Raw genomic sequence first — 26,297 nt, 5'->3', positions numbered from 1 at the left:
CCAGCGAGGTGACATTCCACGTCCCCAGAGCTAGTCTCCATGTCCGGAGATCCGGTCGTCGAGGTCCCCGCCTTCGACTGCCGCCCGCATCTCTCCGCACCCGCCCCTCATGGCTCCTCCCGCAGGTGGTGGGTCCACGGGAGGACGGCCCCACGTCGTTCCTTCGGGCTGGGCCCGACCGGGCCCCGTGGGGAAAGGTCCGGCCACCAGGCGCTCGCTGCCGAGCACCCACCCCAGGCCTGGCTCCAGGGTGGGGCCCCGGTAACGCCAGTCCGGGCGACGTAACTGGCCTCGTTGTTTCTCTATTTATGATGGGCTTCTGAACCGCTCTTAGTCAGACCCGTCTCCGAGGACCTGTTTGCCATGGGTGACCCTACCAGGGGCATGAAGCCCCCGACAACATAGCTCCCAGGATCATTCGGGTGCTCAAACCCCTCCACCACGTTAAGGTGGCGGTTCGGGGAGGGGTTGTTGATTTGTATGAAGTTTATTGTTTTTAATCGTGTTTTTTAATGTTGTACAGCACTTTGGGCAGCCTGGGTTGTTAGAAGGTGCTATAGAAATAAAGTTTGATTGATTGATTGATTGATAAAGAGCAAATGTGTGTGTGTGTGTGTGTGTGTGTGTGTTTGACAGAGTGAGAGAAAGAGAGAGAGGAAGAGATGCCTGTGTGTGTTTATGTGTGTATGTGGGGGGTATCTGACCTCTGGGGTAGGTGCTGTGTTAACTCTGGCTAAGCTGCATTTGATGTGTGTGTTGAGGGTGGACACTTATCTTGAAATGAACAGAAGTACAATGCTTGCTGTTGGTGTCTGTCTTGGCAAGTCAGTGCGTCGTGTGGCTCTTTGAGGGTTATGGTTGAAAATTTTGGCTCTTTGTACCTAACTTGTTCGCCACCCCTGCTGTAGCATGTGGCAGGCTTAAGAAGAAATATCCTGATTTTACAATTTTTTATAATAATTGAAACTATGATAGGGAAATCTTAAAGAGGGAGTATTACACTTCAGTGGGTTTATTATTAATTGCTAGCACATAAAATAAGGGGTATTCCATCAAAATGGCTTAACAAGTCCAGGCTTATCCGGAAATAAGCCAACTCAGCTCAAACAACTCATTCCATGAAAAATAAGCCTCGGTCTGACCAAAGCTAATTCAGGCCTGGAGCCGAGTGCACCGGTTGGTCATAAGACTGGTCATAACCTTTCATCCGACTTAAATCTGAAAGTTACATCCAGTCAACAACTAGTGCACCACCTACACTTAAGCCCTCTGTGCTCTACGCCAGGTGTAACTTTTATGCCCATTATGGAGCAGGTGTAACTCAGGAGATCCCAGCAATTTCCTGACTCCATTAGGCTAGCTACAACAATAACAGTAACTGATTACACAAACATGGCTGTTCTCCATCTCCTTTACTGAATAAAAAATGAGAGGGCTTTGAGATAAGAGAGGGTTGTCAGAGACCAGGCCAATCTACTGGATGTTTACGGCAAAAGTTGATAGATAGAGAGGTTTTGCTTTAATAATTTGAAATCATTGAGGAGCTCTCACTTCAACTGTGGCACGCAACCAAAAAAACAGCGCACTGTCCACTCCCTCCCAAGATGACCATCTGTATGTAAATCTCAAGGGTTTTCATTCAATCAACACAGAGGTCGCATGCAGACAAGACATGTTTGTAATTAACTTTGTGGCAAAATGGCCTGGCTGCACTCACAACACATGGATCCCCAAAGAAAGCTCTCTTCACAGGGAATTTGAGGAACAAAATTAAACGGGATCCTGCTTGGAGACAGCGGATACCCTCTGAAGCGATGGCTCCAAGAACAGTCAAAGAATGAAGATATAACAACATGCGCCTAGTCCAGTGAGGTTCATCTGGTTAATTTACTTTAATATTTTTCAAGAAAAGAGTTAGCTTGTTTTCATACCCATTAAAATAAGCATGCATCTACCCAAAATCTTACTGAGCGCTGAATTGGTGTTCTTAAATAATGGCAAGTTGAAGAGGCTATTTAAATACTTAGGCCTACTTTTTTGTACATCGCTTTGACCATAACCCATCAGTTCTTATATGTGTAATATATTAATATGCATGCTTTTTATAATAATCAATCACTATAGGATATGTTAATACTTGTACACCATGTGCTTTAGAATAGCTAGTTTTCTTGATATTTTATTTTTTCTAGACCCATAAAAATCAACATTTTTAAGAACGATAACTTAACTATTTATCTTATGTGTGTATTGCCAACCTTTTTTTTTTTTAATTTAAAGGCTATAGCTCAAATAGAATTATTATTATATTATTATTACTTACTTGTAGTGATTTTAGTTTCTTAATAATTGTTTTTCTTTTTCTTCAATTAAATAATACCCTTTAATGATTAATGTTTGTGTGTACAAGACAGATTTGTTGCATGCATGCAAATTAATGGTATCCACTCCTAAAATATTTATTTAAGAATAGTGCAATATTATTGAAGTTTCACTGATTTAGCCCATGAGGAAAATTGTTCAGTTTTATATAATGTTTAATAATAGATTTATTACTTAAGAGAAAATTATTTACGATTGCCTGTAGAACAGAAATAATGAACTATGAAATAAATAACAAAATTACCCTAACCAATTTGATTGAATGCTGCTCCTGAGACCTGGCGTCCTCATATGTGCACAACACTTTTTTCACTTGTCTAGGCCACAGTGCAAATTATTAGATGAAGAATAACAGTGCACAAGAACAGCAACAATGTAAATATATTATATATATTCATATTTAACAGTTTAGAATGTTTAGAATATTTTATTTTATTTTTTTTGTTTTTCTCCCTGCTCCTGTCAGCAGCTCTTCACACGAGACACATTTTCCAAGAGGCACAATTGTTGTTTCTCATTTTGTTTTTACATTCAGGACAAATGTCGCTGTGTTCAGGGTCTTAATAAATAGTTTTTGCAAATCATTATTCAAATGTTTTATCAAAATTAACATAATGTCCACATATGAGGGCATCTGATTTACATAATTTTTTCTCAGAAACTACATAATGTAAAAAGATAATTCTTTTAGACTCATCAGGTCCCAGCCAGCCCAAATAACAAAGAGAAATGAATAAAGCATGTCATGCAAGAGCTCGGGTCTCAGGAGGATAACATGAAAACACAAACACAATTCTATGACAATTGGACTAATTTATAAAATTGTAAAACACACGCTGTCCTATTCTGAGACATTTCCAGGTCTGTTTTCAGACCTTTTTGCATTTCAGCGGGCGCATCACTTCGGGGATAGTTCTGGGTCACTGGGAGTGTGGGGTTCTCCTCCTCTGTCTTTTGTGATGTCAACCATTTTTAAAAATCCTCAATATCAGCCTATGTTTTTAATTCTAAGGTTTTAGTTAAGAGTCACTTCAGCACGCTTGTCCTCCCGTTCCTCTGTCTCTGCTGGGACAGGCACTAAGCTGTCCACACCATTTAAGATGACAAAGGCTGTGGAATCTTCAGCAAAGATATCAATAATTATGTCACAGTAAGATGACACTTTTGAGTTTGTTATCACAGATCTGTCTTGACACCCCACACGGTCTTTCCATCCATTTTTTCCTAACCTCAACAACAGTTCGGACACCACCATTGCAGTCATCACTGATCGTCGCAGTTGCCTGCTTCCATGCATTTATCTCCTATTTGTTGGTGTTGGTTGTTAAATTTTGCTGTATGTCCTTATTCTCTGCACATAATTAAAGTCATTTTCTTATTTCCCATCTGTTCTTTTCTTCTGACAGATGGAGTGCATAGCCAGAACCCACTGGAAAGCAGTTCATCCTAAGCCAGCATCTGTGCGCAAAAGCAGTTCTCCTCACAAACAGCCAGAGACTTTATTCATGTTAAAACATTTTAATTAATTAAAATTAATCCTAAAGAGCAATTAACTGTTTCATTATAATGTTGCATGACAGAAACTGTCCCTGGGCAAGATCATTTTAATAATGTAGGCTATGGACTTTTATGATATGTGCCTATTTAATGAGTGCAGCAGAGCATGAGATCAGTGGTCATTAAGTCTCAGGCCACACGCCAATGAAAAGCACTCACAAACACACAGTTCAAACATGGCAAGTGCTGAACGTTGTGGTAAAACTGTTTCTTCAGACAGTCTTGGAAACAAAGCTAAAACAATCTTGACAGTTAGCCTGGTCACGACCAGGTTTGTGCCTGGGTGCTTATTACTATGGCAACTCAGCGCCAGCTCTGGTTAATGGTTGGTGGAATGGAACTGAGGATTTGATGAACTCGGATTGCCCAAATAAGACAGGCTTTGGCTTCAGCTTGCTTCATGGAAAAAGCCCATATTTAGATCACCATGCTACCTTTTATTGTTTTGAAAATGCTATAAATGCCGAAAACAATATATAAACATGTTTGATTTCCTATTGACTTTAATTTTTTATATTCTGAGTCCTTTCATAGCACTATCACCACACAACTGGCGTGCACTTCAGGTTTGTGATGTTGTTTTGCCTCTTGCTTTCAGTATTATAGGAAAATTACCGTGCGGGGGCATAGATGATGTGGCATGAAATCAGACAAACCTTTTCCTGTTTTAGGTCAATTAGGATTACCAAAATTATTTTTATTTGCTAATTGCCAGAATAATGAGAATTACTTTTTTTTTTAGACATTTTTTCATTACTTTCTTTAAAGTCAGAAGTTTACATACAGTAAGATTACAATGTCTTTGAACAATTTTGAAAAACCCAGATGATGATGTCATGTCTTTGGAAGCTTCTATTAGCTTTGTTGCTTTACAACATTTGAGTTAATTAAAGACACACCGGTGGATGTATTTGAAGGCACACCTGAAACACACTGCTTCTTTGTGTAACATCATGGGAAATCAGCCAAGATATCAGGAAGAGAATTGTGGCCAAGTGCACAAGTTTGGTTCATCCTTGGCTGCAATTTCCAGATGCCTGAAGGTGCCATGTTCATCTGTTCAAACAATTATATGCAACTATAAACACCAAGGAAATGCCCAGCCATCATACCGCTCAGGTTCTGTGTCCCAGAGATGAACGTACTTTGGTCCGAAATGTGCACATCAACCCAAGAACAAAAGCAAAAGGCCTTGTGAAGATGCTGGCTGAAGCTAATAAGAGTGTGTCTATATACACAGTGAAACGAGTACGGTACTGTACTGACATGGGCTGAAAGGCCACTCTCCCAGGAAGAAGCCATTACTTCAAAAGAAACATAAAAAAGACAGATTACAGTTTGCAAATGCACAAAAGGACTAAGACCTTAAATTTTGGAGACATGTCCTGTGGTCTGACAAAACTAAAATTAAACTGTTTGACCATAGTTATGTTTGGAGGAAAAAGGGGGACACATGCAAGCCTGAGAACACCATCCCATTTTGCTGCAGGTGCACTTCACAAAATAAATGGAATCACGAGGAAAGAATATTACCGTATTTTCTGGACTAGAGGGCACACTTTTTTTCATAGTTTCACCGGGGATGTGACTTATACAGATGTGACTTATATGTGAAATTATTAAAATATATAATTTCTCATCTTCGTTGTTGTCACACTAACAACCGTGCAAGAGCACTATAGGCTTATGTACCAGTGTGACAGCCATGCGGAAGCGGAAGCGGCGCTTCATCTACTTCCAGAGTTGACGGAGTTCAGAAGTGACACTGAGGATGAAGAATTCAATGGATTTAGTGATATGGAGTGAGATCGAGAGTAAACTTGTTAGCTTGTTTTTTATGCTTTAGTGATTAACTGTTAATATCTTACGTTAACATCTTACGTTAACAGACCGGACACTTATTCAGTTCGTTGGCTATGCTTCATGTAGCAGAATAAATATGTTATGTTAGCATAGTTATCTGATTAACTGTTTGTAATGGTTGATTGTATAAATTACATAGCAAAAGACAAAGTTTAAATCTGTCAACTGGAGAAATTGTTGTAGGAGTGAAGACGTGTCACTGCTTATCCAAGCTGCTTCTTCCGTTCTGGTCATATTGCGGGTGGAAACTGCCTTATATCTGTCTGAATGGAGGGGCTAACTACACTGAAACTGAAAACAGCTATTGTCTCCAGTTTCATCCTTAACAACCCTATTCAACCGTTAATGGCCCTCCTATTGCTCTTTTTGTTTGCTTTAGGTCTGAGGATGGAATCATAGATCTGTGAGAGATTATGTCTCAGGCCCCCCATTTACTGTTTAAGTAAGGATTGTCTTTCCTATCAAAAATAGCATCTTTAACTCCCCTCTCAAACCATTTCTTTTCTTTGGCTAAGAGCTGAAGAGAAAAGAAATGGTTTGAGAGGTGATGTGCTACGTTAGCATAATTATCTGATTACCGGTAAATATTAGCATGCTGTACAGTGATCCCTCACTATATAACACTTTTCACGATCTCGCTGTTTCGTGGATTTTTTTGGTGCAATTTTGGATGCTTTTTTTTTTTACAGTGTATGAACGCGCATTGTGTTCTGCGTCCTGTATAGTACAGAATGTGTTCAGCCAGATTTACATACATTTTTGATGCTAGCAGTGTGACTCTGAAGCACGTCAAGAACATGTTGAACGCCCGTAGTTGGACATCATCTTTCCATTTGAAGACAAACGACTTTGACAAGCGTCGTGAACACTCATCACATCTTGACGCGCATCCACAGCATCCGTTGCAGTCTGCGAGTTTTCCCTGTGTCTTTGTGAATGCTGCAGATCAGGTTGAGAGTAACTTTTGTGTATTTATTACATAAAACCCATCAAAGGATAGGACTTATACTCTGGAGTGATGTATAGTCCGCAAAATACGGTACTGTATGTGGAAATACTGAAGCAACATCTCAAACCATCAGCCAGGATGTTAAAGCTTGGGCGGAAATGGGTCAGTAACCTGAAGCATACTGCCAAACTGGTTACAACGTGGCTTAAGGATAACAAAGTCAATGTTTTGGAGTGGATGTCACAAAGCCCCGATTTCAATCCTATTGAAATATTATGGGCAAATCTGAAAAGGCATGTGCGAGCAAGGCGGCCTACAAATTTTGCTCAGATACACCACTTCTGTAAGGAGGAATGGGCCAAAATTCCTGACAAATATTGTAAGAAACTTGTAGAAGGATATCCAAAATGTTTGACCCAAGTCACACAGTTTAAATTCGATGCGGGCTGGCAGTTCACGTGAGAGCGTCTGGGGTTGGCTACACTGGTTCTCTAAGATGCTAAGGGCTGATGAATAAAAGTTATCATAAAGAACAACGTCTTTTTATTGGAGGAACATTGGTAGCAGAGGATGGTTGCTGCTGGTAATTACAAGATTCCGCCGCCATTTGATGAGAAGACGTCTTATGAAACTTGGAAAATTGAAAATGAAATCTGGAGATTAGTGAACGATCTGGACAAAAAGAAGCAAGCGCTAGCAGTTACCTTATCGCTAAGAGGATGGGCGAGGGAAAGTGTGCTGGAGATTCCCGCTGATGGTTTGAATGCTGACACCGGTATGGCCGCTCTATTGGAAAAACTAGACTCTGTGTTCTTAAAAGAAGAAAAAGATCGCCAATACGAGGCTTACACGGAGTTTGATCGTGTCACTAGAGAGAGCGTTGTGTCCACGGTGGTTTACATGGTTGAGTTTGCACAGTTACAACAGGATGCTCAAATTCAGAGTGGAGCTTCCAGATGCCGCGTTAGCTTTTAAACTACTAGATACGGCCGGACTCAATATAAAAGATAAACAGTTAGCACTCACACCCTGCACCACTGTCTCCTTTACCAATATGAAATCAGCTTTGAAAATAATTTTTGGAGACGTGACATCACCACGCGAGGGTAGCAGTCCAATGCAAATGAGTAATGACAGTGAGTGCGCCTATTACATGAGATATACAGGTAAAAAAGACAGCAAAACAAACAGTCCACAAGGCCAAAAGGTGGCGCAAGGCACAAACCCCATTGATAAATATGGGAGGAGAACAAGGTGTGCAGTTTGCCAGAGCACATTTCACTGGGCAAAAGACTGTCCAAACAAGAGAGAACATGTTAAAGTGACAAAAAATGATGGGCAAAAGGCTGAATATGAGGAATATAACATCACTGTGTTTTCAGATGAGAGACTGTCTGATACAGATGTCTTTATGGTGGAGACTTTGGGGTCAGCAGTAATCGACACAGCCTACGCAAGAACAGTGTGTGGAGAAAAATGGCTGGAAGATTATACAAGTGGACTGCCAAAAAGTGAGTTACACAAAATAGTAGGTGAAAACAGTGCAAGACCATTCAGATTTGGTGATGGTAAAGTTGTTCATTCCACAAGAAAAGTTACCTTACCAGCAAAAATAGGTCAGACCAAATGCAAAATAGAAACAGAGGTTGTCCCTGCAAACATACCATTATTGCTAAGCAAGGCATCACTAAAAAGGGCAGGTGCAGTGTTAGACATTGAACATGACAAAGCGACAATGTTCAAACAACCTGTTAAACTTGAACAGACATCTTCTGCCCCTCCCCGAACCGCCACCTTAACGTGGAGGGGTTTGAGCACCCGAATGATCCTGGGAGCTATGTTGTCGGGGGCTTCATGCCCCTGGTAGGGTCAGCCATGGCAAACAGGTCCTGGGAGACGGGTCTGACTAAGAGCGGTTCAGAAGCCCACCATGAAGAAAAGAACAACAAGGCCGTTTACGTCGCCCGGACTGGCGTTACCAGGGCCCCACCCTGGAGCCAGGCCTGGGGTGGGTGCTCGGCAGCGAGCGCCTGGTGGCCGGGCCTTTCCCCACGGGGCCCGGTCGGGCCCAGCCCGAAAAAATGACGTGGGGCCGTCCTCCCGTGGACCCACCACCTGCGAGAGGAGCCATGAGGGGCGGGTGCAGAGAGATCTGGGCGGCAGTCGAAGGCGAGGACCTCGACGACCAGATCTCCGGACATGGAGACTAGCTCTGGGGACATGGAATGTCACCTCGCTGGGGGGGAAGGAGCCTGAGCTTGTGCGGGAGGTTGAGCGTTACCGGCTAGATATAGTCGGCCTCACCTCCACGCACAGCTTGGGCTCTGGAACCCAACTTCTTGAGAGGGGTTGGACTCTCCATTTCTCTGGCGTTGCCCGCGGGGAGCAGCAGCGAGCTGGTGTGGGCTTGCTCATTGCCCCACAGCTCAGCCGCCACGTGTTGGAGTTCACCCCGGTGAATGAGAGGGTCGCGTCCCTGCGCCTCCGGGTCGGGGACAGGTCTCTCACTGTTGTGTCGGCCTACGGGCCAAACAGCAGTGCGGAGTACCCGGCTTTCTTGGAGTCCCTGGGAGGGGTACTAGACAGTGCACCAACTGGGGACTCCGTTGTTCTCCTGGGGGACTTCAATGCCCATGTGGGTAATGACAGTGACACTTGGAGGGGCGTGATTGGGAAGAACGGCCTCCCTGATCTGAACCCGAGTGGTGTTTTGTTATTGGACTTCTGTGCTAGTCACAGTTTGTCCATAACAAACACCATGTTCGAGCACAAGGGTGTCCATCGGTGCACGTGGCACAAGGACACTCTAGGTCATCTGACCTCCGACCGCGTGTCTTGGACACTCGGGTGAAGAGAGGGGCTGAGCTGTCAACTGATCACCATCTGGTGGTGAGTTGGATCCGCTGGCGGAGGAGGAAGCCGGACAGACCTGGCAGGCCCAAGCGCATCGTAAGGGTCTGCTGGGAACGTCTGGCAGAGCCCTCTGTCAGAGGGGTCTTCAACTCCCACCTCCGGGAGAGCTTCTCCTTGATATCGGGGGAGGCTGGGGACATGGACTCTGAGTGGGCCATGTCCACCTCTATTGTCGATGCGGCTGCTCGTAGTTGTGGTCGTAAGGTCTGCGGTGCTTGTCGCGGCGGCAATCTCCGAACCCGGTGGTGGACACCGGAAGTAAGGGATGCCGTCAAGCTGAAGAAGGAGTCCTATCGAGCCTTGTTGGTTCGTGGGACTCCTGAGGCAGCCGATGAGTACCGGCGGGCCAAGCGTGCCGCGGCTCGGGCAGTCACAGAGGCAAAAACTCGGGGTTGGGAGGAGTCCGGGGAGGCCATGGAGGAGGACTATCGGACGGCCTCAAAGAGATTCTGGCAAACCGTCCGACGTCTCAGGAGGGGGAAGCAGTGCTTCACCAACACTGTTTACAGTGCGGGTGGAGAGCTGCTGACCTCGACTGGGGATGTTGTCGGGCGGTGGAAGGAATACTTTGAGGTTCTCCTCAATCCCACTGTCACGTCTTCCGAGAAGGAAGCAGAAACTGGGGACCCGGAGGCGGACTCGTCCATCACCCTGGCTGAAGTCACTGAGGTGGTTGGCAAGCTCCTCGGTGGCAAGGCTCCGGGGGTGGACGAGATCCGTCCTGAGTACCTCAAGTCTCTGGATGTTGTGGGGCTGTCTTGACTGACACGTCTCTGCAACATCGCGTGGCGGTCGGGGACAGTGCCTGTGGAATGGCAGACCGGGGTGGTGGTCCCTCTGTATAAGAAGGGGGACCGGAGGGTGTGTTCCAATTACAGGGGAATCACACTCCTCAGCCTTCCCGGTAAGGTCTATTCCAGGGTACTGGAGAGGAGAATCCGACCGATAGTCGAACCTCGGATTCAGGAGGAGCAGTGTGGTTTTCGTCCCGGTCGTGGAACACTGGACCAGCTCTATACTCTCCATCGGGTCCTCGAGGGTTCATGGGAGTTTGCCCAACCAGTCCACATGTGTTTTGCAGATCTGGAGAAGGCATTCGACCGTGTCCCTCGTGGTGTCCTTTGGGGGGTGCTCTGGGAGTATGGGGTCCGGGGCTCTTTGCTAAGGGCTGTCCGGTCCTTGTATGACCGGAGCAGGAGCTGTGTTCGCATTGCCGGCAGTAAGTCAGACCTGTCCCCAGTGCATGTTGGACTCCGCCAGGGCTGCCCTTTGTCACCGGTTCTGTTCATTATATTTATGGACAGAATTTCTAGGCGCAGCCAGGGGTCGGAGGGGGTCTGGTTTGGGAACCACAGGATTTCATCTCTGCTGTTTGCAGATGATGTTGTCCTGATGGCTTCTTCGAGCCAGGACCTGCAGCAGGCACTGGGGCGTTTTGCAGCCGAGTGTGAAGCGGCTGGGATGAGAATCAGCTCCTCCAAATCCGAGGCCATGGTTCTCGACCGGAAAAAGGTGGCTTGCCCTCTCCGGGTGGGTGGTGAGTCTCTGCCTCAAGTGGAGGAGTTCAAGTATCTCGGGGTCTTGTTCACGAGTGAGGGAAGGATGGAGCGTGAGATTGACAGGCGGATCGGTGCAGCGTCGGCAGTGATGCGGTCGCTGTATCGGTCCGTTGTGGTGAAGAAGGAGCTGAGCCCAAAGGCAAAGCTCTCGATTTACCGGTCAATCTACGTTCCTACCCTCACCTATGGTCATGAGCTCTGGGTAATGACCGAAAGGAAAAGGTCGCGGATACAAGTGGCTGGGCGCACCCTTAGGGATAGGGTGAGGAGCTCAGTCACACGGGAGGAGCTTGGAGTAGAGCCACTGCTCCTACACGTTGAGAGGAACCAGTTGAGGTGGCTCGGGCATCTGCTCAGGATGCCTCCTGGACGCCTCCCTAGGGAGGTGTTCTGGGCATGTCCCACTGGGAGGAGGCCCCGGGGAAGACCCAGGACACGCTGGAGGGACTATGTCTCTCGGCTGGCCTGGGAACGCCTTGGGGTCCCACCGGAGGAGCTGGAGGCCATGTCCGGGGTGAGGGAAGTTTGGGAGTCCCTGCTTAGACTGCTGCCCCCGCGACCCGGCCCCAGATAAGCGGAAGAAAATGGAAAATGGATGACATCGTCAGAATCCAAACTTGCCCTCCGTGCTTACTGACAAACCCCCTGTCCTGGAAATCAGTGTGAGCTCCTGCGTAGCTCAACACATCGCGAAGCTACATGCTATGAGAAAGGCATTCACAGAGGCAGAATGCTCCGAAAGACTTAGGAGAGCCATTCGGAAACAACTATGGCCAGTTGATGAAAGGTATGTCACAGGAGATAAAGTCTACTACAAGCGGGTGGACTATAATGAGTGGAAAGGTCCAGGGTTGGTGATAGGACAAGACAGAGCTGTTGCATTTGTGAGACATGGATGATCTTATGTACGGGTACATCAGTCTAGATTAAGAAAGGTGAATGAAACTCTAACTAAGGCAGGCGATACAAAATCAAAAATAGAAACTACTGAAAACCCTGTAGCACCACGAGTAGCAGATCTTTCTGACACTGAAAGTGATGAAGACGCAACACAAGACCCTGAGCCACTTAATGAGGTAATAATGAATAATGAATGATGTTGAGGTTTCAGCGTCTGGGAGACAACAGCTCCCTCAAACTGGTGGTGTACAGTGACTCCTCCATGGGAAACCTGACAGATGGAGGTACACAGGGTGGACACTTCATCATGCTCATGGGTGAAAATGGAAAATTTTCACCCATATCTTGGCAGTCCAAGCGCATCCGGAGAGTCGTGCGGACTACATTAGCAGGAGAGACTTTGGTGCTTGCAGATGGGATTGATAGTGCTGTCTTTCTAGCTACACCTTACTCAGAAATCACCACTAAGGACTACTCATCTAAAGATGGGCCCATTGTTTGTGTAACAGACAATCATTCTCTTCTGGATGCAGTTAAATCTACAAAATCAGTCACAGAGAAAAGACCTTGAGATCAGCAGTATGAAGGAGCTCATACACACTGGGACTATTCAGCAGATTGTGTGGTTGGCCACCAAAGAGCAGTTGGCTAACTGTTTGACCAAAAAGGGGGCTTATGCACTTGTTCTTCTGAAGGCCCTCAGTGAAGGTGTTTGCAAAATAAAAATGAACTTTGCAATGCTTTACTTCTGTTGTTTATTGTTTATTTGTTGATCTTGAAGTAATGTTTACATGCTTTATTGTTACAGCACTTTTCTAAAAAGAAAGAAGGGGAGATTGTTAAGTTATGTTTTCTTATGTGCCCATGTGGGAGGTTTGGGAGGTGTGGCACTGGTTTTGGCACGGGCTGGCAGTTCACGCGAGAGCGTCTGGGTTTGGCTACACTGGTTCACTAAGATGCTAAGGGCTGATGAATAAAAGTTATCATAAAGAACAACATTTTTATTGGAGGAACATAAAGGCAATGGTACCAAATACTAATGAAAGATATATAAACCTCTGACTTTGAAGCAATGAAAAATTGTCCAAAAAAATCCTTCTCTCATTATTCTGACATTTAGCAAATAGAAATTATTTTGGTAATCCAAATTGATCTAAAATAGGAAAGGTTTAGTGACTTTAGTGATTTCATGTCAGACAGTGAGGAAAAAAAAGCATATGTGTCTTTACTTCTGGTTTCAACTGTAAAACCTCTTCAGGCATGTTTTAGATGAGGGAACAATTTTATAACATGGTTGAAAGTTCCAAAAAGTCAATTTTGCATAATACTCCCTCTTTAATTGGCTTAAAGTTACATTGGTGATTACCTTTCCTCTAGTACATGACTCTTTATGATATAAGACTTTCTGAATGAAAAAAGTACTGACATAAATAGCCAGATAATACCATTTTTTTTATTCTGGACTAGCGAACGCGTATTGCTTGTTTCCTTGTGTTTAGTTTCCCATAAACAGACCATAGTTTTTATAGGCTAAACAAGTGACAGCCTGAAAAGTGTTGTTTAATATTGTCTGGAGACGCATATAACAGGAATGTAATCCGCTCTGTGACCCTGTACTATGAGTTTGTGTCTATGGGGAAGGGGGCCTGTGGGGGCGGGTGGCATACCTTATTGATGAATGCTCTGAGGGCGGCGAACACATGTCTGATGGCTGTCTCTGATTGGCTGATTTGGAGAAACGTCAGATAGACATCAAACACCTTCTTCATCAGGGGGTTGTGACCTTCACTTTCCAGCAGCTGGGTCTGCACAAGTTACATAGAGCGGCACTCTTAGTGAGACACATAAAAGGTGCACTATGTCACTTTTCAGGTAAACGGTTGTCTCCATGAAGTTGTTTTTGCTTTACCAGGAATGTCCAACAGTAACATACACTGGCCGTGTCCTAATACTCACACTTCAAAAGCATATGCACTTCACCACACTGTTCTCTCTGCACTTCCAGCGAGTGTGGTGCAATGTGGACTTTGGTGTAATCCCCACAATGCATTTCACTAGAATATTTTCAAACAGAGCAGTGCTTGTACCTTAACAACTTATGAGAAGCGTAGCAGCGAGAGCTAACTGGAGTGGAGACAGTCAAAAGGAAAGGCTTAGTAGTTAAACTAATTTTAAGTTACAATACTGCAGGTGAATCGAAAAAATCTTAAATTTAGAAATATCAATTTGAAACTTCTTCTGTAGTTTACTTACATAAAAGTAAGAAAAAAATATTACAACTTTTTCATTATGCAATGTTTTTTATATAAAAAGTAAGGCATTTTATATGTAGAAACGGCTAAAATCAACCTTTTATGAGACAGCTTATTTTGCCAAAAAATTCTAATTTCGCCTCATTTTAGTTAAAACTTAAAAAAAAAACTTGGAATTGGTTTTGGATATAAAAAAATACTTCTGAACATTTCGTCAAAATGTTGTTAAGAACAAGACTGGAAAGTTTGGTGTAAATAAATATGCGGCTTGTCCAGATAACAACACTGTGAAACGTTAACACAGCTCTTATCTTTGGCCAATTCAGCAGTTATTAAAACAGGGCTAGGTTGTGACTTTCTGATTAAGTGAGCTGTAGTTTAACGACATTGCTGACAGCATTTTTATGTTGCTTAGATGTTCATTCTGGACTGTCCCAATTCTCATTTTTCACCCCTGTGCACTGTGGGGGTGTTATAGTGTGGGTATTGTGGGTAATGTGAGCCTTCTTACCACATTCCTCACCACAGATCAAACCTCTATGGAGATATAGGTTGTATGTCCGAATGTGGAACATTTTAGTTAAAGTAAACATCTCCATAGACACAGGCACGGGTGTCAATAAAGACTTTTGTTGAATAGTGACAGAATTTTTATTTGTTCAGGTCATTTCAAATCGTCAATGATTAGTCTTTCTAATAAAGCAGTCTACAACCAATCCTGTCAGGAAAAGCATGCGGTTTGGAGCAGAAGGAAAACTATGGAGAATAAATTTTTTATTTTTTTTTTTACTTAAATGGAACTAAAATATTTTGTTAATATTCAGTAAAGGAATAATTATACAATCAAAATATTTGAGTGTTGACATTTACCACTATATTACTGAAGGCATTTACATTTCTGTATTTATCAGAGCACAGTTATCTGTGCTTTTGTGCTTTGATGATCAGCATTACCAATACTTACAATGTATTGTTTACCTTGAAACACTGATTGAATAGAGAGAGCACGTCCAGCACGCTCAGGCACACCTCTGTGGACATGTTCCCCTCTAGCAGAGCCTGATGGTGGATCTCTGCTTCAGACAGACCACTACCTACACAAATCACACACACAACACACATAATCAGTTATGTTCTATGTTCAAGAATCTGATAAGGTCATAATTTCAGAGGCAGGGGTCTATATAACACTATGTGTCATTGTTTTTGAAATAAATACAAACTGAAAACAGTCATTATTTGTTAGGAAATGTCTCTTCAAATTTGCCGTATTAATGTTGTGGCTTAAAGTCCTTTCCACAGAGAATAATCATATCATTGTGGTTAATGGCACCACTTTCTGAAGCTACTGTGAAAACATAATTTCAGCTTAGTTTTTGTTTCATGTAAATAGGTCCAGTAAAAGACATATTAGCCATAAACCAGGTTAACAAATCTACAGTCTGACAACAGCAAATTCTACCATAGAATTCTGACCTGACCTCCAGCTCAATTTTAAATTACAGAGATTCTAATATATTGTGAACGCAATCTTTGTAGAGAAAATATGACCATATGAAGGGAAAAATCATATGTGGAGGTAAGCTGTGCATGCGGCCATTACCCATATTGAGAGTGAGGGAGGCCTCCATAAACTGGTTGATCTTGGTTTGCATGAGGCTCGCTCTGTTACATCTCATGACAGGCATGGTCTGTGACTTCCTCTCCAATGAAAACAGCTTTGACAAACACACATCTTGACTTCTGTAAAAGTTGCAAATCATAATTACAAGGAAATTAATAGGCCTATAAATTACCGTGAAATCAAACATTTTGGCAAAAGAGATTCTTACCGGCCAATATTCCTTTTCCCCAGATATCGAAATTGAAGTATACACACCCTACGAGCAGAAAAACAATAAGCAGTGTATTGGTTGTTACAGGTGCACTATAGCCTCGTTTCCACTGGTTTGTTTTGGAGCGCATTGGTACGAGCCGCAAGTATCTTTGCTCTCTAAAGTGAACCGTACTGCCCCATCTGAGGGGTTGGAAGCGGAACCTGGAGAGTATTAGCTCTCAGAGGAGGCCAGCATGGCTTTAACAAACGCATGGCTACTATATATCCAGTGCCAATGTATCTAACACAAGCCAAACCCAATGCATTACATAAATGGACACTAAAAGGTGCAGAGAAGTGAAATAAATGCAGAAAAAGCTGACGATAAAACCAGAAGTAATGTAGTGTTTACACTATCTGTCTCACAGTGAATTTTGTGAATTACTAAAATCTGCCTTATTATTAAGAGGATACTTCAAATACAATTTTGATTAATTTGATTAATTTTATGAATTAAGAAAACAATTGTAATGTTTGGATGACATCAGTATCTCATGTAGCACTACTCTGACCATGGACCTGGAGCCTTGCCCCGAGCATGGAAGTGCAATTCGGCTGTCACAAGATGGTTTTAAATTTATCCATCTTACCCATTTTCAATTTGATGTTTTAACTGCTAAATAATACCTTGAAGCCTCTCCACAGATCTGACCTGTAACCTATCATACAATTGTCTACATGGATATAAATAATTGATTATATAAAGATAAAGTGGATTGGATAATTTACTTACTATAGAACATTACAGGCAAAACAGGTGTCGAACCCTTCACCGGAAAAGTTACCTTCAATTTAGAACAATAATGTATTTTAAAACTACGAAACTCACTCCAGCAGACTGAGAAAGTTCATAACATCTTGTGGGTTGACTTTGTTCCAGTAGGCTGTCAAAGTATCTGCGTGCGAACAAAAACAACAATATTTAAGCCGTAGTCTTTCTGAAACTTCCTTATGATATGATCATTATCATAAACTAGGATCAAGTAATTCCCTGTATCAAAGGGCCTATATTACGCAAAACTGACTCTTGTGGGTTGCTTCATTTCATTCACACGTTTGAGTAACCCTTTGAAGATTAGTCTGTTTACAACTCCAAAGCTCAAAATGCTCTGTTCCACCTTGTGATGCCATGAAGTTGTACTTTCAACAGCTACCTTTTTACCTTTTGTTTAGTAGCAAACAACGAAGTTAAATCTGTCAACTGGACAAATCTTGTAGGAGTGAAGACGTTTCGCTGTTCATCCAAGCCGCTACTTCAGTTCTGGTCAGATTGCTGGTGGCCACTGCCTTTAAATCTATCTGAGGGGAGGGGCTAACCACACTGAAACTGTAAACAGCTATTGTCTCCAGTTTCAGTTGAGACTAACCTATTCAGCCCATGACAACCCTGCTATTGTTCTCATTGTTCTGGGTCTGAGGATGGTGTTGTAGATGGGGGAGAGATTAAGTCTCAGGCCCCCATTTCTGTTTAATGAAGGACTCTCTTTCCTAACAAAAAATTAACTCCTCTCTCAAACCATTTCTTTTCTCTGGCTAAGATCTGAACTTCACTATCTTCATCTTTGACTCAGACAAGACTGAAGTTATCATCTTTGGCCCACAGAAACATAGAGAAAGTGTCAGCAGTCACCTCCAGTCTCTCTCTCTAAAACCTTCAAATCAGGCTAGAAATCTAGGGGTAATAATGGACTCAGACTTGAACTTTAACAGCCACATCAAATCAATAACATCTGCAGCTTTTTACCACCTAAAAAACATTGCAAAAATCAAAGGTATACTGTCAAAGCCAGACTTAGAGAGACTTATCCATGCATTTGTCTCCAGTAGGTTAGACTACTGTAACGGCGTGCTCACTGGCCTCTCCAAACGAGCCTTAACACAGCTGCAGTACATCCAGAATGCTGCTGCTCGGGTCCTGACTAGAACCAGGAAGTATGAGCACATAAGTCCTGTGCTCAGGTCTCTGCACTGGCTTCCTGTAGCTCAAAGAATAGACTTTAAAGCAGCTCTGCTTGTGTATAAGTCTCTCCATGGCCTAAGTCCAAAGTATATCTCCGACATGTTAGTGCCATATGAACCATCTCGCAATTTGAGGACTTCAGGGATCGGCCTCCTGCTGGTGCCCAGAGTCAGGACTAAACATGGGGAATCAGCGTTTAAATTTTATGCAGCTAAAACTTGGAACAGTCTTCCTGAAGATGTGAGACAGGCCTCTACTTTGACAATGTTTAAATCCAGACTCAAAACAGTTCTGTTTAGCTGTGCATATGACTGACAGGTTTTTATTCTGCACTCTTCTCTTTTAATGTTGATTTTATGATGATTATTTGTGATTATTTATGTTTGATTTGTGTGATTTTAATGTCTTTCTTATTCTGTAAAGCACTTTGAATTACCTTGTGTACGAATTGTGCTATACAAATAAACTTGCCTTGCCTTCAAAGGAGTGGTTAGTGGCTTTGAGAGGGAGATGCACGGCGGACTGGGGTCCAGAGGAACTCTCCCGCCGGTGTTGGTACATCCTCTTATGGAGCAGTTGTTTAGTTTCTCCAATGTAACGCTCACTGCACTCTTCACTACACTGAATGGAGTAGACTACATTACGTTGTTTATGGCTCGGGGTTTTGTCCTTAGGGTGAACAAATTTTTGCCTTAAAGTGTTTGTGGGTTTGAAAAAGACATGAGATTCCTGAGCACCGAAACGTCTTCACTCCTACAAGATTTGCCTAGTTGAGAGATTTAACTTCGTTGTTTGCTATGGATCAGACCTGGACGACTGAGGGTCTACACAGACATCTTTTGTTTAGTAGAGATTGAAAATTCCAGATCTGAAATTATCCTAATGATTCTCTTGACGGTGTATAGAGTATAGAAACACAGTGGAGCACTTCCTGTATGATCAAATTACAGCACAAGGTGTAGCAGAGTGTTTTCTGCGTTTGAGAAGAACTCCTAAATATGCAGGGTCTGTGCGATAAAAAATTGTGAATGAGGTAAAGCACAACTCCAGGCATTTTTAATGAGTAATCAACATCATAACATGGAGCAGAAAGTAGCGTAATACGGGCCCTTTAAATATGGTGTGAGGAGGAGTGGCAGGAGTTTTACCTTCTGATATGGTCTTGGCGATGTGCAGGAAGCAAAGGAGAAGGCCCTTGATCTCGTACACGCCCAGCCTGCCCAGAGGAGGTGCTGGACTGCAGCTCATGGTGGAACCACGCCTCTGCAGCTGAACAAACATACACACTGCTGCTACTTGGCCAGTAAACAACAGATCACTAAAATAATCAGACACACCTGATAATCATGTGATCAAAAACACCACAGTTCAGTGGCTTTTTATAATAAATGTTGTATTTGGAAGGCAAAGTACAAGGAATTTTAAAATAACTCTTTTAATCTTCAACTGTTTCTCTTTCATTAGTTTGTCTTTTTTGCATAATTTTCCTTGTCAAAACCTACATAGGTGTGTACAGTGATAAAGAAATCAGGTATAACTGTTGACATAACATTTTAATAATCCAGTGACTTCAGAAATCAGATATTGATCAGATTTTTGGTGTGTAGGTAAACATAGTCAGTGACAAGTTAATATATAAAATATCTTGGAAATGAATGTTATGTGGTTTTATATACTGCATTTTTATCATGGCAATTTTATTTTGACATTTATATATTTTGTGTACTTTGGGTAGTGATGGCTGTGATCTAAATGTGATCCATGAATAAACCTTTACTAGGGGAGAAATCAAGACTATTTACTATACTTTTTTTGTTCTTGGTTCTTAGTTAGCTTATTAAGCAGTGTATATTTTGCATTATCTCCATTACAGCTGGCTTATAATAAAGGATATAGAAAAAGTATAAGCGTATTTTTCAATCAATTTATGGTCAGCAAGAGCTTATAGTAATGCATGTTAATAAGTCACTTCTTTAATTTTGTCTGTAAAATTATGTTCAGCTATCACATTATATTATATTGTATTACAGCAGTGGCACCTCAGTATCTGGAGTTCCTGGGTCCATGAACAGTGATCCTCTGGAGTCCTCTCGTCTAACATGCCCATTCAGAGTCATCACACCTGGAAACAAACAACACATAACATAACTTGATTTGTTGTTTGTGCAATACAATTAGGGCATGGCAATATGAGCAACGATTGTAATCAAATATCAGATATAAAAGAAAAAAAACTATGGATATAGATATTACTGACGATATATCAAAAGCTGCTTCGTAATATTTGTATTTACTCGTTCGAGCTGTTTAAGTTATAGTTTTCTGCTTCTCTTGTCTTATCTCTTTGATTATTTGTTTTTAGTAGAGATAGCCTAATATGGGCTTTTCATGGCCTATGCCAGTACTGGTTGTTTAGAATCCAGAGAACCTGATAGTGGGCAGATAGCCTCCACTAATAGTTTTGGACCACTAAGTAGGGCCAATATAAATGATTTTTCCCAAAATATATCATTATAATTTACAATCAGCTCACTCACAGCCCTTTTTTTGTGTTTTGTGCAGTATATCTTCAAATAAAGCATTATGTGTACTCTTTAGGCAGCTGGTCGGCCTGTAATAGAAATTTAAGTCCAATAGACGATTTGCTAGAAAATGCGAATATCGGCCTGATATATCAGCCAATCTCTAGTTTTTAGCCTCTGCAGAGCATGCACAGTCAGTCTTTAAGTCACTAGGGTTTGGCAATTAGCCACAATCCCTCTCAACTGAGATGAATATCACGAGCAATATAATATGGCCCAGTCCTAAATACAATCATTTACATTAATAATAATAACACACTTTGTTAAATAAGCCACAGATTTAGTATCATTGTATGTGATTGGAAGAATTATGGAGGAATTACACAATTTTAATATAAATTAAAATTGAGAGATGAAAATGTTGAACAACTAAATTGCGTAAACCAACATTTGCTTCTGCTAATGGAAGCATGACAAATAAATGTGGTGTATGCAGTCTTAATGGAGGGAGGTAAACAGGAAGCTATGTGTACCCTGGTCCACAGCACTGCTGATTCTCCTGCTTTCTGAAGAACCAGTAGAGATCAGGTCATCTCTGGAGCCCTATTAGCACAGAGCAAAAAGGAGGTTAGTTAGGCCTGTTGCAACAAATACTATATAGACTTATTGTTAAGTAATTCACAGATAGAGCAATCATTTTGGGGGTAAATTTTTTTCGTGCTCTCATAGATGTTGCTTTTTATAATGAAATAAGATTTGAGTTCTATGGTGCTTGATGGCATTTATTTGTTGCAGCTCATGTCTTTTATAAGTTGATGCACTATTGAAAAAACATTTGTTCCAGCTTTACTGTAGTTTCAATATGATCATTTATTGTGATATTTCTTTACTGTAGTTTCAATATGATCATTTATTGTGATATTTCTTTGTAGCAATACATCATGCTTCAAAAATTCGTTACCATGGCATGGAGGTTAAACCATTATAATATGTGCAGTTTAATACAAAACAAAAAGTAGAGAAAGAGACTTGCGTTAAGTCTGAGTCCAGGGCTGGAATTGTATGGCTGGGCAGAGAGCTGCTTCAGGTTCTGGTACAAAAGCTCCACCAGTGGCAGGTATAGAAGACAGATCTTGGCCTGTTGGTTCTTTAGATCATTTACAGTAATATTAGTAATGAAACAATTGGTTATGCAACATTTAAACACAAATACTCTACTGAATAGACTTCAAATGATATTACCCTTAAGCTACAATATCTGACAAAACAACTTGCACATTCACCACATCAAAACTGGGACTGGACAAAATCTGGACTATACCAAGGCTCACCCAAGACTAAAACAGAACAAAAGCAAGTTTACAGGACTAAACCAGGCTCAAACCAGGCTCAAACCAGGCTCACACCGGGACCAAGCCAGGACCAAGCCAGGACCAAGCCAGAGACAAGTGTCAACACACTCACATAGACTCTGAGGTGGGCAATATTTCATCTTAAGATATGCAAAACTGAAAAAGATGATTGAGTATATCCTCTGTAAAATGTAAACTACAAAAAAATCCCCTCCTCCTAAAAAAATATTAAAAAAGAGGAAAGAAACCTGCAGGCATATCTTTAAAACAAGGGTATAAGGTATGACTGTTCTAATTAATGGAGAAGTCTACACCCAATCTCCTGTGAGTAAAAGCAAAAAGATTCAGATTCATATTCAGAAAACTTTATTGATCCCAGAGGGCAATTCATTTGCAGCATACTCCGAGCAATTCAACATACACGCAAACACACAGTGTGTCAGTCCAAGCACAATATAGGAACAATATACATAAAAACAACAGTGCAAAACTTCAAGAACCCCTATCCTTGGAATTTAGCAATTTAATCGCTGAGGGCACAAAATAATTTGAAAAACGATTTGTTTTCCTTATTGGAGCATAAAAGCGACGTCCTGAAGGCATCATGATGAAGTCAGGAGCCAGAGGATGGAGGGGCTGAGCCAGGAGACACTTTGCTTTGCTCAGCACCCACTCCTCCCACAGAGAATGCAGCTCCCTCTGTTTAACCCCTGTAATTTTTTAGCAGGTTTTAACAATGTTTTGCAGTTTGTTCCTATCCTTCAAGGACAGAGACTGAAACCAGCAAATGAAAGAAAAAGTGAGCAAACTCTCGATAAAAGAACAATAAAAGTTATTGAGAATATTTCTGTTTACATTAAAAGAGTTCAGTTTTCTCAACAGATACATTCTTTGCTGCCCTCATTTAACAATACTTTCAGTGTTTAGATCAAATCTCAATCTGTTGTCTATCACGGTGCCTAAATACTTGTAATTATCGACAATTTCGACAACATCTCCATGTATGACACTGACACTATGAGAAGGTGCACGTCTAAAATCAATAACCATATCCTTCGTTTTGGCGACATTCAAATCCAGGTAGTTGTCCTCACACCACTGGACAAACTGCCCCAGCGCAGAGCCATGATTTATCTCAGATCCTGCAAGTAGCGACACCAGGACCGTGTCATCCGAAAATTTAATGAGGAATCTGTTTTCCTCTGAGTCAGATATTTTTGTGTCAAACATGAATGATTAAAAGTATGTATGGTTTATTTTCAGGATATTCATATGGAATGTCATTTTATTTGTTTTTAAAAGGACAATATAAAATGAAGTCAAAAATTGTGATAGATCAATATGAGATTTTTTTTTTTTTTTTTTTTTGCACTTTTATTATTAATTTTGCGGTGCATTCACTGTCACATTTTCAGGCACATTTCTGATGGATTGCTAACTAGCGCTACATAAAAATTGGAACATTTTGTTAAGAACTGTGATATTGATATTATTGCATATTTTAATATTCTTTTTGAATCAATAATTTAAGTTATGATCTGCTTTATTTTACATTGCTTTTTTGTCAGATGGAGAACTTTGCAAACCCTGTGATATATATTTGTTGTTATATCCATGATTGTGCCTGTCAGTAGCGTGCTATTGATACTTTTGTGATATACTGTGTAGCCCTATTGCTAATTGAAATTGTTTCAACCCGTAACAATGAAACTGAACAATGACCATACGCTGCTATATTACACAGCATAATATTCCAGGCATGTCCCCTCACCTTAAAGGCAGTGTAGCGGTCGTCCATAGCGTGTTTGATGAGCAGGTTCTTGAGCACACTCACAGCCAGCTGCCGGACCTCAGGGGCCTGCTGGAGAGCCTCGGCCACCTCCCTGAGCAACAAACCCACCAGGAAGTGATTTCTGCAGAACTCCTCCGTCAGGTTGTACTCCAGACTCTGCTCTACTGTGACAACCAATATAAAATAAGTTAGTTCACAACATTTTAATATTCTAGTAGGATGAGTCAACTTACTTATGATTTACTAGAATACTTACATCACATGTAATTTAAGATTTATTACTAAGTTCTTTGGCAAATTTAGGAGCACATTGGAGCTTAAAGGCACGCTGCGTAACTTTTCTGGTCTCTGCTTGTCACAAATATGTTGTTGCTTGCTTTTACTTGGAATGGTGCACAGTATGGCATTAACCAAATCTGTCTTGCATTCATTTCGTTAGAGGTGATTTTATTGCTGAAACAACATTCATTCTTACTGTGAGTGGGGTTACCTTTCCTTGGGGGAAAAACCTGTAAAGTTAGCCTGGTGCTGTCACCTACTTGTCTAGATGTTTAATGTTGTACTGTGCAACAGTCCAGTCAAAGCAAATACATCTCCACGGAGACAAGCAAATGGCAGACCCTCCACCAAAAAAAGTTACATAGTGCACCTTTAAATACAAGCAACAGTCCAATACAAGGTGCTTGGATGCTCCACGGGGGTGCAGACTTGATTTCAATGATAATGCCTGATGAACATGTCTTTATACATGACATAATAAAAATATCATTCTTACACTAGATTAAACTAGATGTGCTAATCACAACATGGAGAAAATAGTTGCTTGCTGTTGCATAGTACTGACAGACAGCTCCACAATAATCAAAACATTCAGAGGCATTTGGAATCAACCAGGTATAAAAGCTGGCTCCCTGTCAACTAAAAACACACAGAGAGGAAAGGTGCAGAGAAGGTAATACCTAGATACTTAAACTAGTGAGAAAAATAAAGCTATTAATTCTAGTTTAAGTAGAATTAATAGCTTCCTGTCGGAGCGTTTGAAACAGGAAGCTCCCAAAAGCCAAGCACTTAAAAGTCCCTTTGATGGACACTATGCTCCTTATCAGACCTGGCATCCAAATCTAGCCAATTTTCTCACTTGGAGTGTACTGTGTGAATTGTCAAAGGTTTGATTATTATTTAAATCTAGGGCAGCTCATTGAAATCTATGGAAAAATCTGTATCACGATTGTTTATGCAGGGATCCCAACTAACAATTTGAGTTGGGTGCCTAAGAGTTTCATTTGGGTGCACCAGAACATGATTTGGGTCCACTAGAACATGATTTGGGTGCACCAAAACCTGTCGTTTATTTAACCCATTCTAATATATTGGCCTTAAGTTGCCTCAACATTAAGGGCTTTTTTATGTATTCAAAGTTGTTTATGATCAAATAACATTGATCAAATTTACCTTTTCTTTAAGTTAAAACAAAATTAATTATCAGCCTATAAGTTTAATTGGAAAAAAAGCTATGAAATATTGGCTTCAAAAAGTACAGACCTCTCACTCTAGTCAGAGAGAACCTTTTAAGGATCTTTATAGTTTGCTATAGCAGAGAGAGGGCTCTAACTTTCAGGTTCAATAGTAGATCTTTGATATCTTTTGCCCTCTAGTCTAGTTTTTCCTATTCACCTTGCACAAGTGCAGCTTCAAATGAATTAAGTAACTAAACACAGTGTGGAGGATTTACAGATTTGATGCTTGTCTTTAAAGTTAAATAGTTGCATTCACAAATAGATGAAAAAAACAAACTTATGAGCTCTGCACTGTATTTAGCTCTGTGCACCAGCAGCGTGACCTGAGCCTCTGCAGATCCGACTGGCTTTAGCAGTCTGGTCAGAGGCGAGTGAATTAACGCTTTTTTCCTTTAGCTGTCAATCAAAACAATCATTTAAGTGTTTTCTATGTTATTTAATCCGTGTTTATAATAAGGACACAGGAGACATCAGGAGGGTGTGATGAGGATCTGTCAGGGTCACCGGTGCACCCAATGAAAATTTTTAGTCAATCTCAGCAAAATTTTAGACACATCTGCACCAAAATTGGTTGCACTCTGGAGCTCTGTTATGTCATATTGGAAGTCACAGTTGAAACCATTATTTATGTACTGCCAGATGTTAACCTGTAGACTAATTAACAACAATTTATTTAATAAAGTAATTTAGCAACAACTGCAAACACCATTAAAATTTACTTTTTTTTCATTTAAATTGAAATAGATTTATTGTAATACAAATTGATCTAAGACTTGAATGAACTTTTTTTTTTTAATGACCCAAACCTAAAGACTCTTACTTAACTACCCTTTCCAGAACTTAAAGAGGCCCTATGTAACTTTTCAGGTAGACTGACCAGATGTGACTGCTTTGCCTAAAATA

At 41.4% G+C, this 26,297-nt stretch overlaps 1 protein-coding gene across 4 annotated transcripts in view; it reads right to left on the bottom strand.

Annotated features, from left to right (window-relative positions):
• Positions 1 to 26,297, bottom strand: part of dock11 (dedicator of cytokinesis 11) — a 104,617-nt gene that overhangs the window by 22,947 nt on the left and 55,373 nt on the right. For 2 of the 4 annotated variants that reach the window (XM_033983231.2, XM_055229046.1), the window contains 10 exons: positions 23,857 to 24,041; positions 21,767 to 21,880; positions 21,267 to 21,336; positions 20,251 to 20,333; positions 19,360 to 19,480; positions 17,081 to 17,147; positions 16,208 to 16,255; positions 15,979 to 16,118; positions 15,354 to 15,469; positions 13,791 to 13,928 (listed from right to left, as the gene is read on the bottom strand). In XM_033983231.2, the coding sequence (XP_033839122.1) occupies positions 13,791 to 13,928; positions 15,354 to 15,469; positions 15,979 to 16,118; positions 16,208 to 16,255; positions 17,081 to 17,147; positions 19,360 to 19,480; positions 20,251 to 20,333; positions 21,267 to 21,336; positions 21,767 to 21,880; positions 23,857 to 24,041 (1,082 nt within the window). The remainder of the gene's footprint in view (positions 1 to 13,790; positions 13,929 to 15,353; positions 15,470 to 15,978; positions 16,119 to 16,207; positions 16,256 to 17,080; positions 17,148 to 19,359; positions 19,481 to 20,250; positions 20,334 to 21,266; positions 21,337 to 21,766; positions 21,881 to 23,856; positions 24,042 to 26,297) is intronic. The other 2 variants (XM_055229045.1, XM_055229047.1) reach the window with 1 other exon arrangement.

The sequence above is a fragment of the Periophthalmus magnuspinnatus genome, chromosome 18, assembly GCF_009829125.3.
Source record: "Periophthalmus magnuspinnatus isolate fPerMag1 chromosome 18, fPerMag1.2.pri, whole genome shotgun sequence".
NCBI classification, from domain to species: domain Eukaryota; kingdom Metazoa; phylum Chordata; class Actinopteri; order Gobiiformes; family Gobiidae; genus Periophthalmus; species Periophthalmus magnuspinnatus.
Note: the sequence above shows the minus strand (reverse complement) of the source record. Positions and strands in the feature narration are given on the sequence as shown.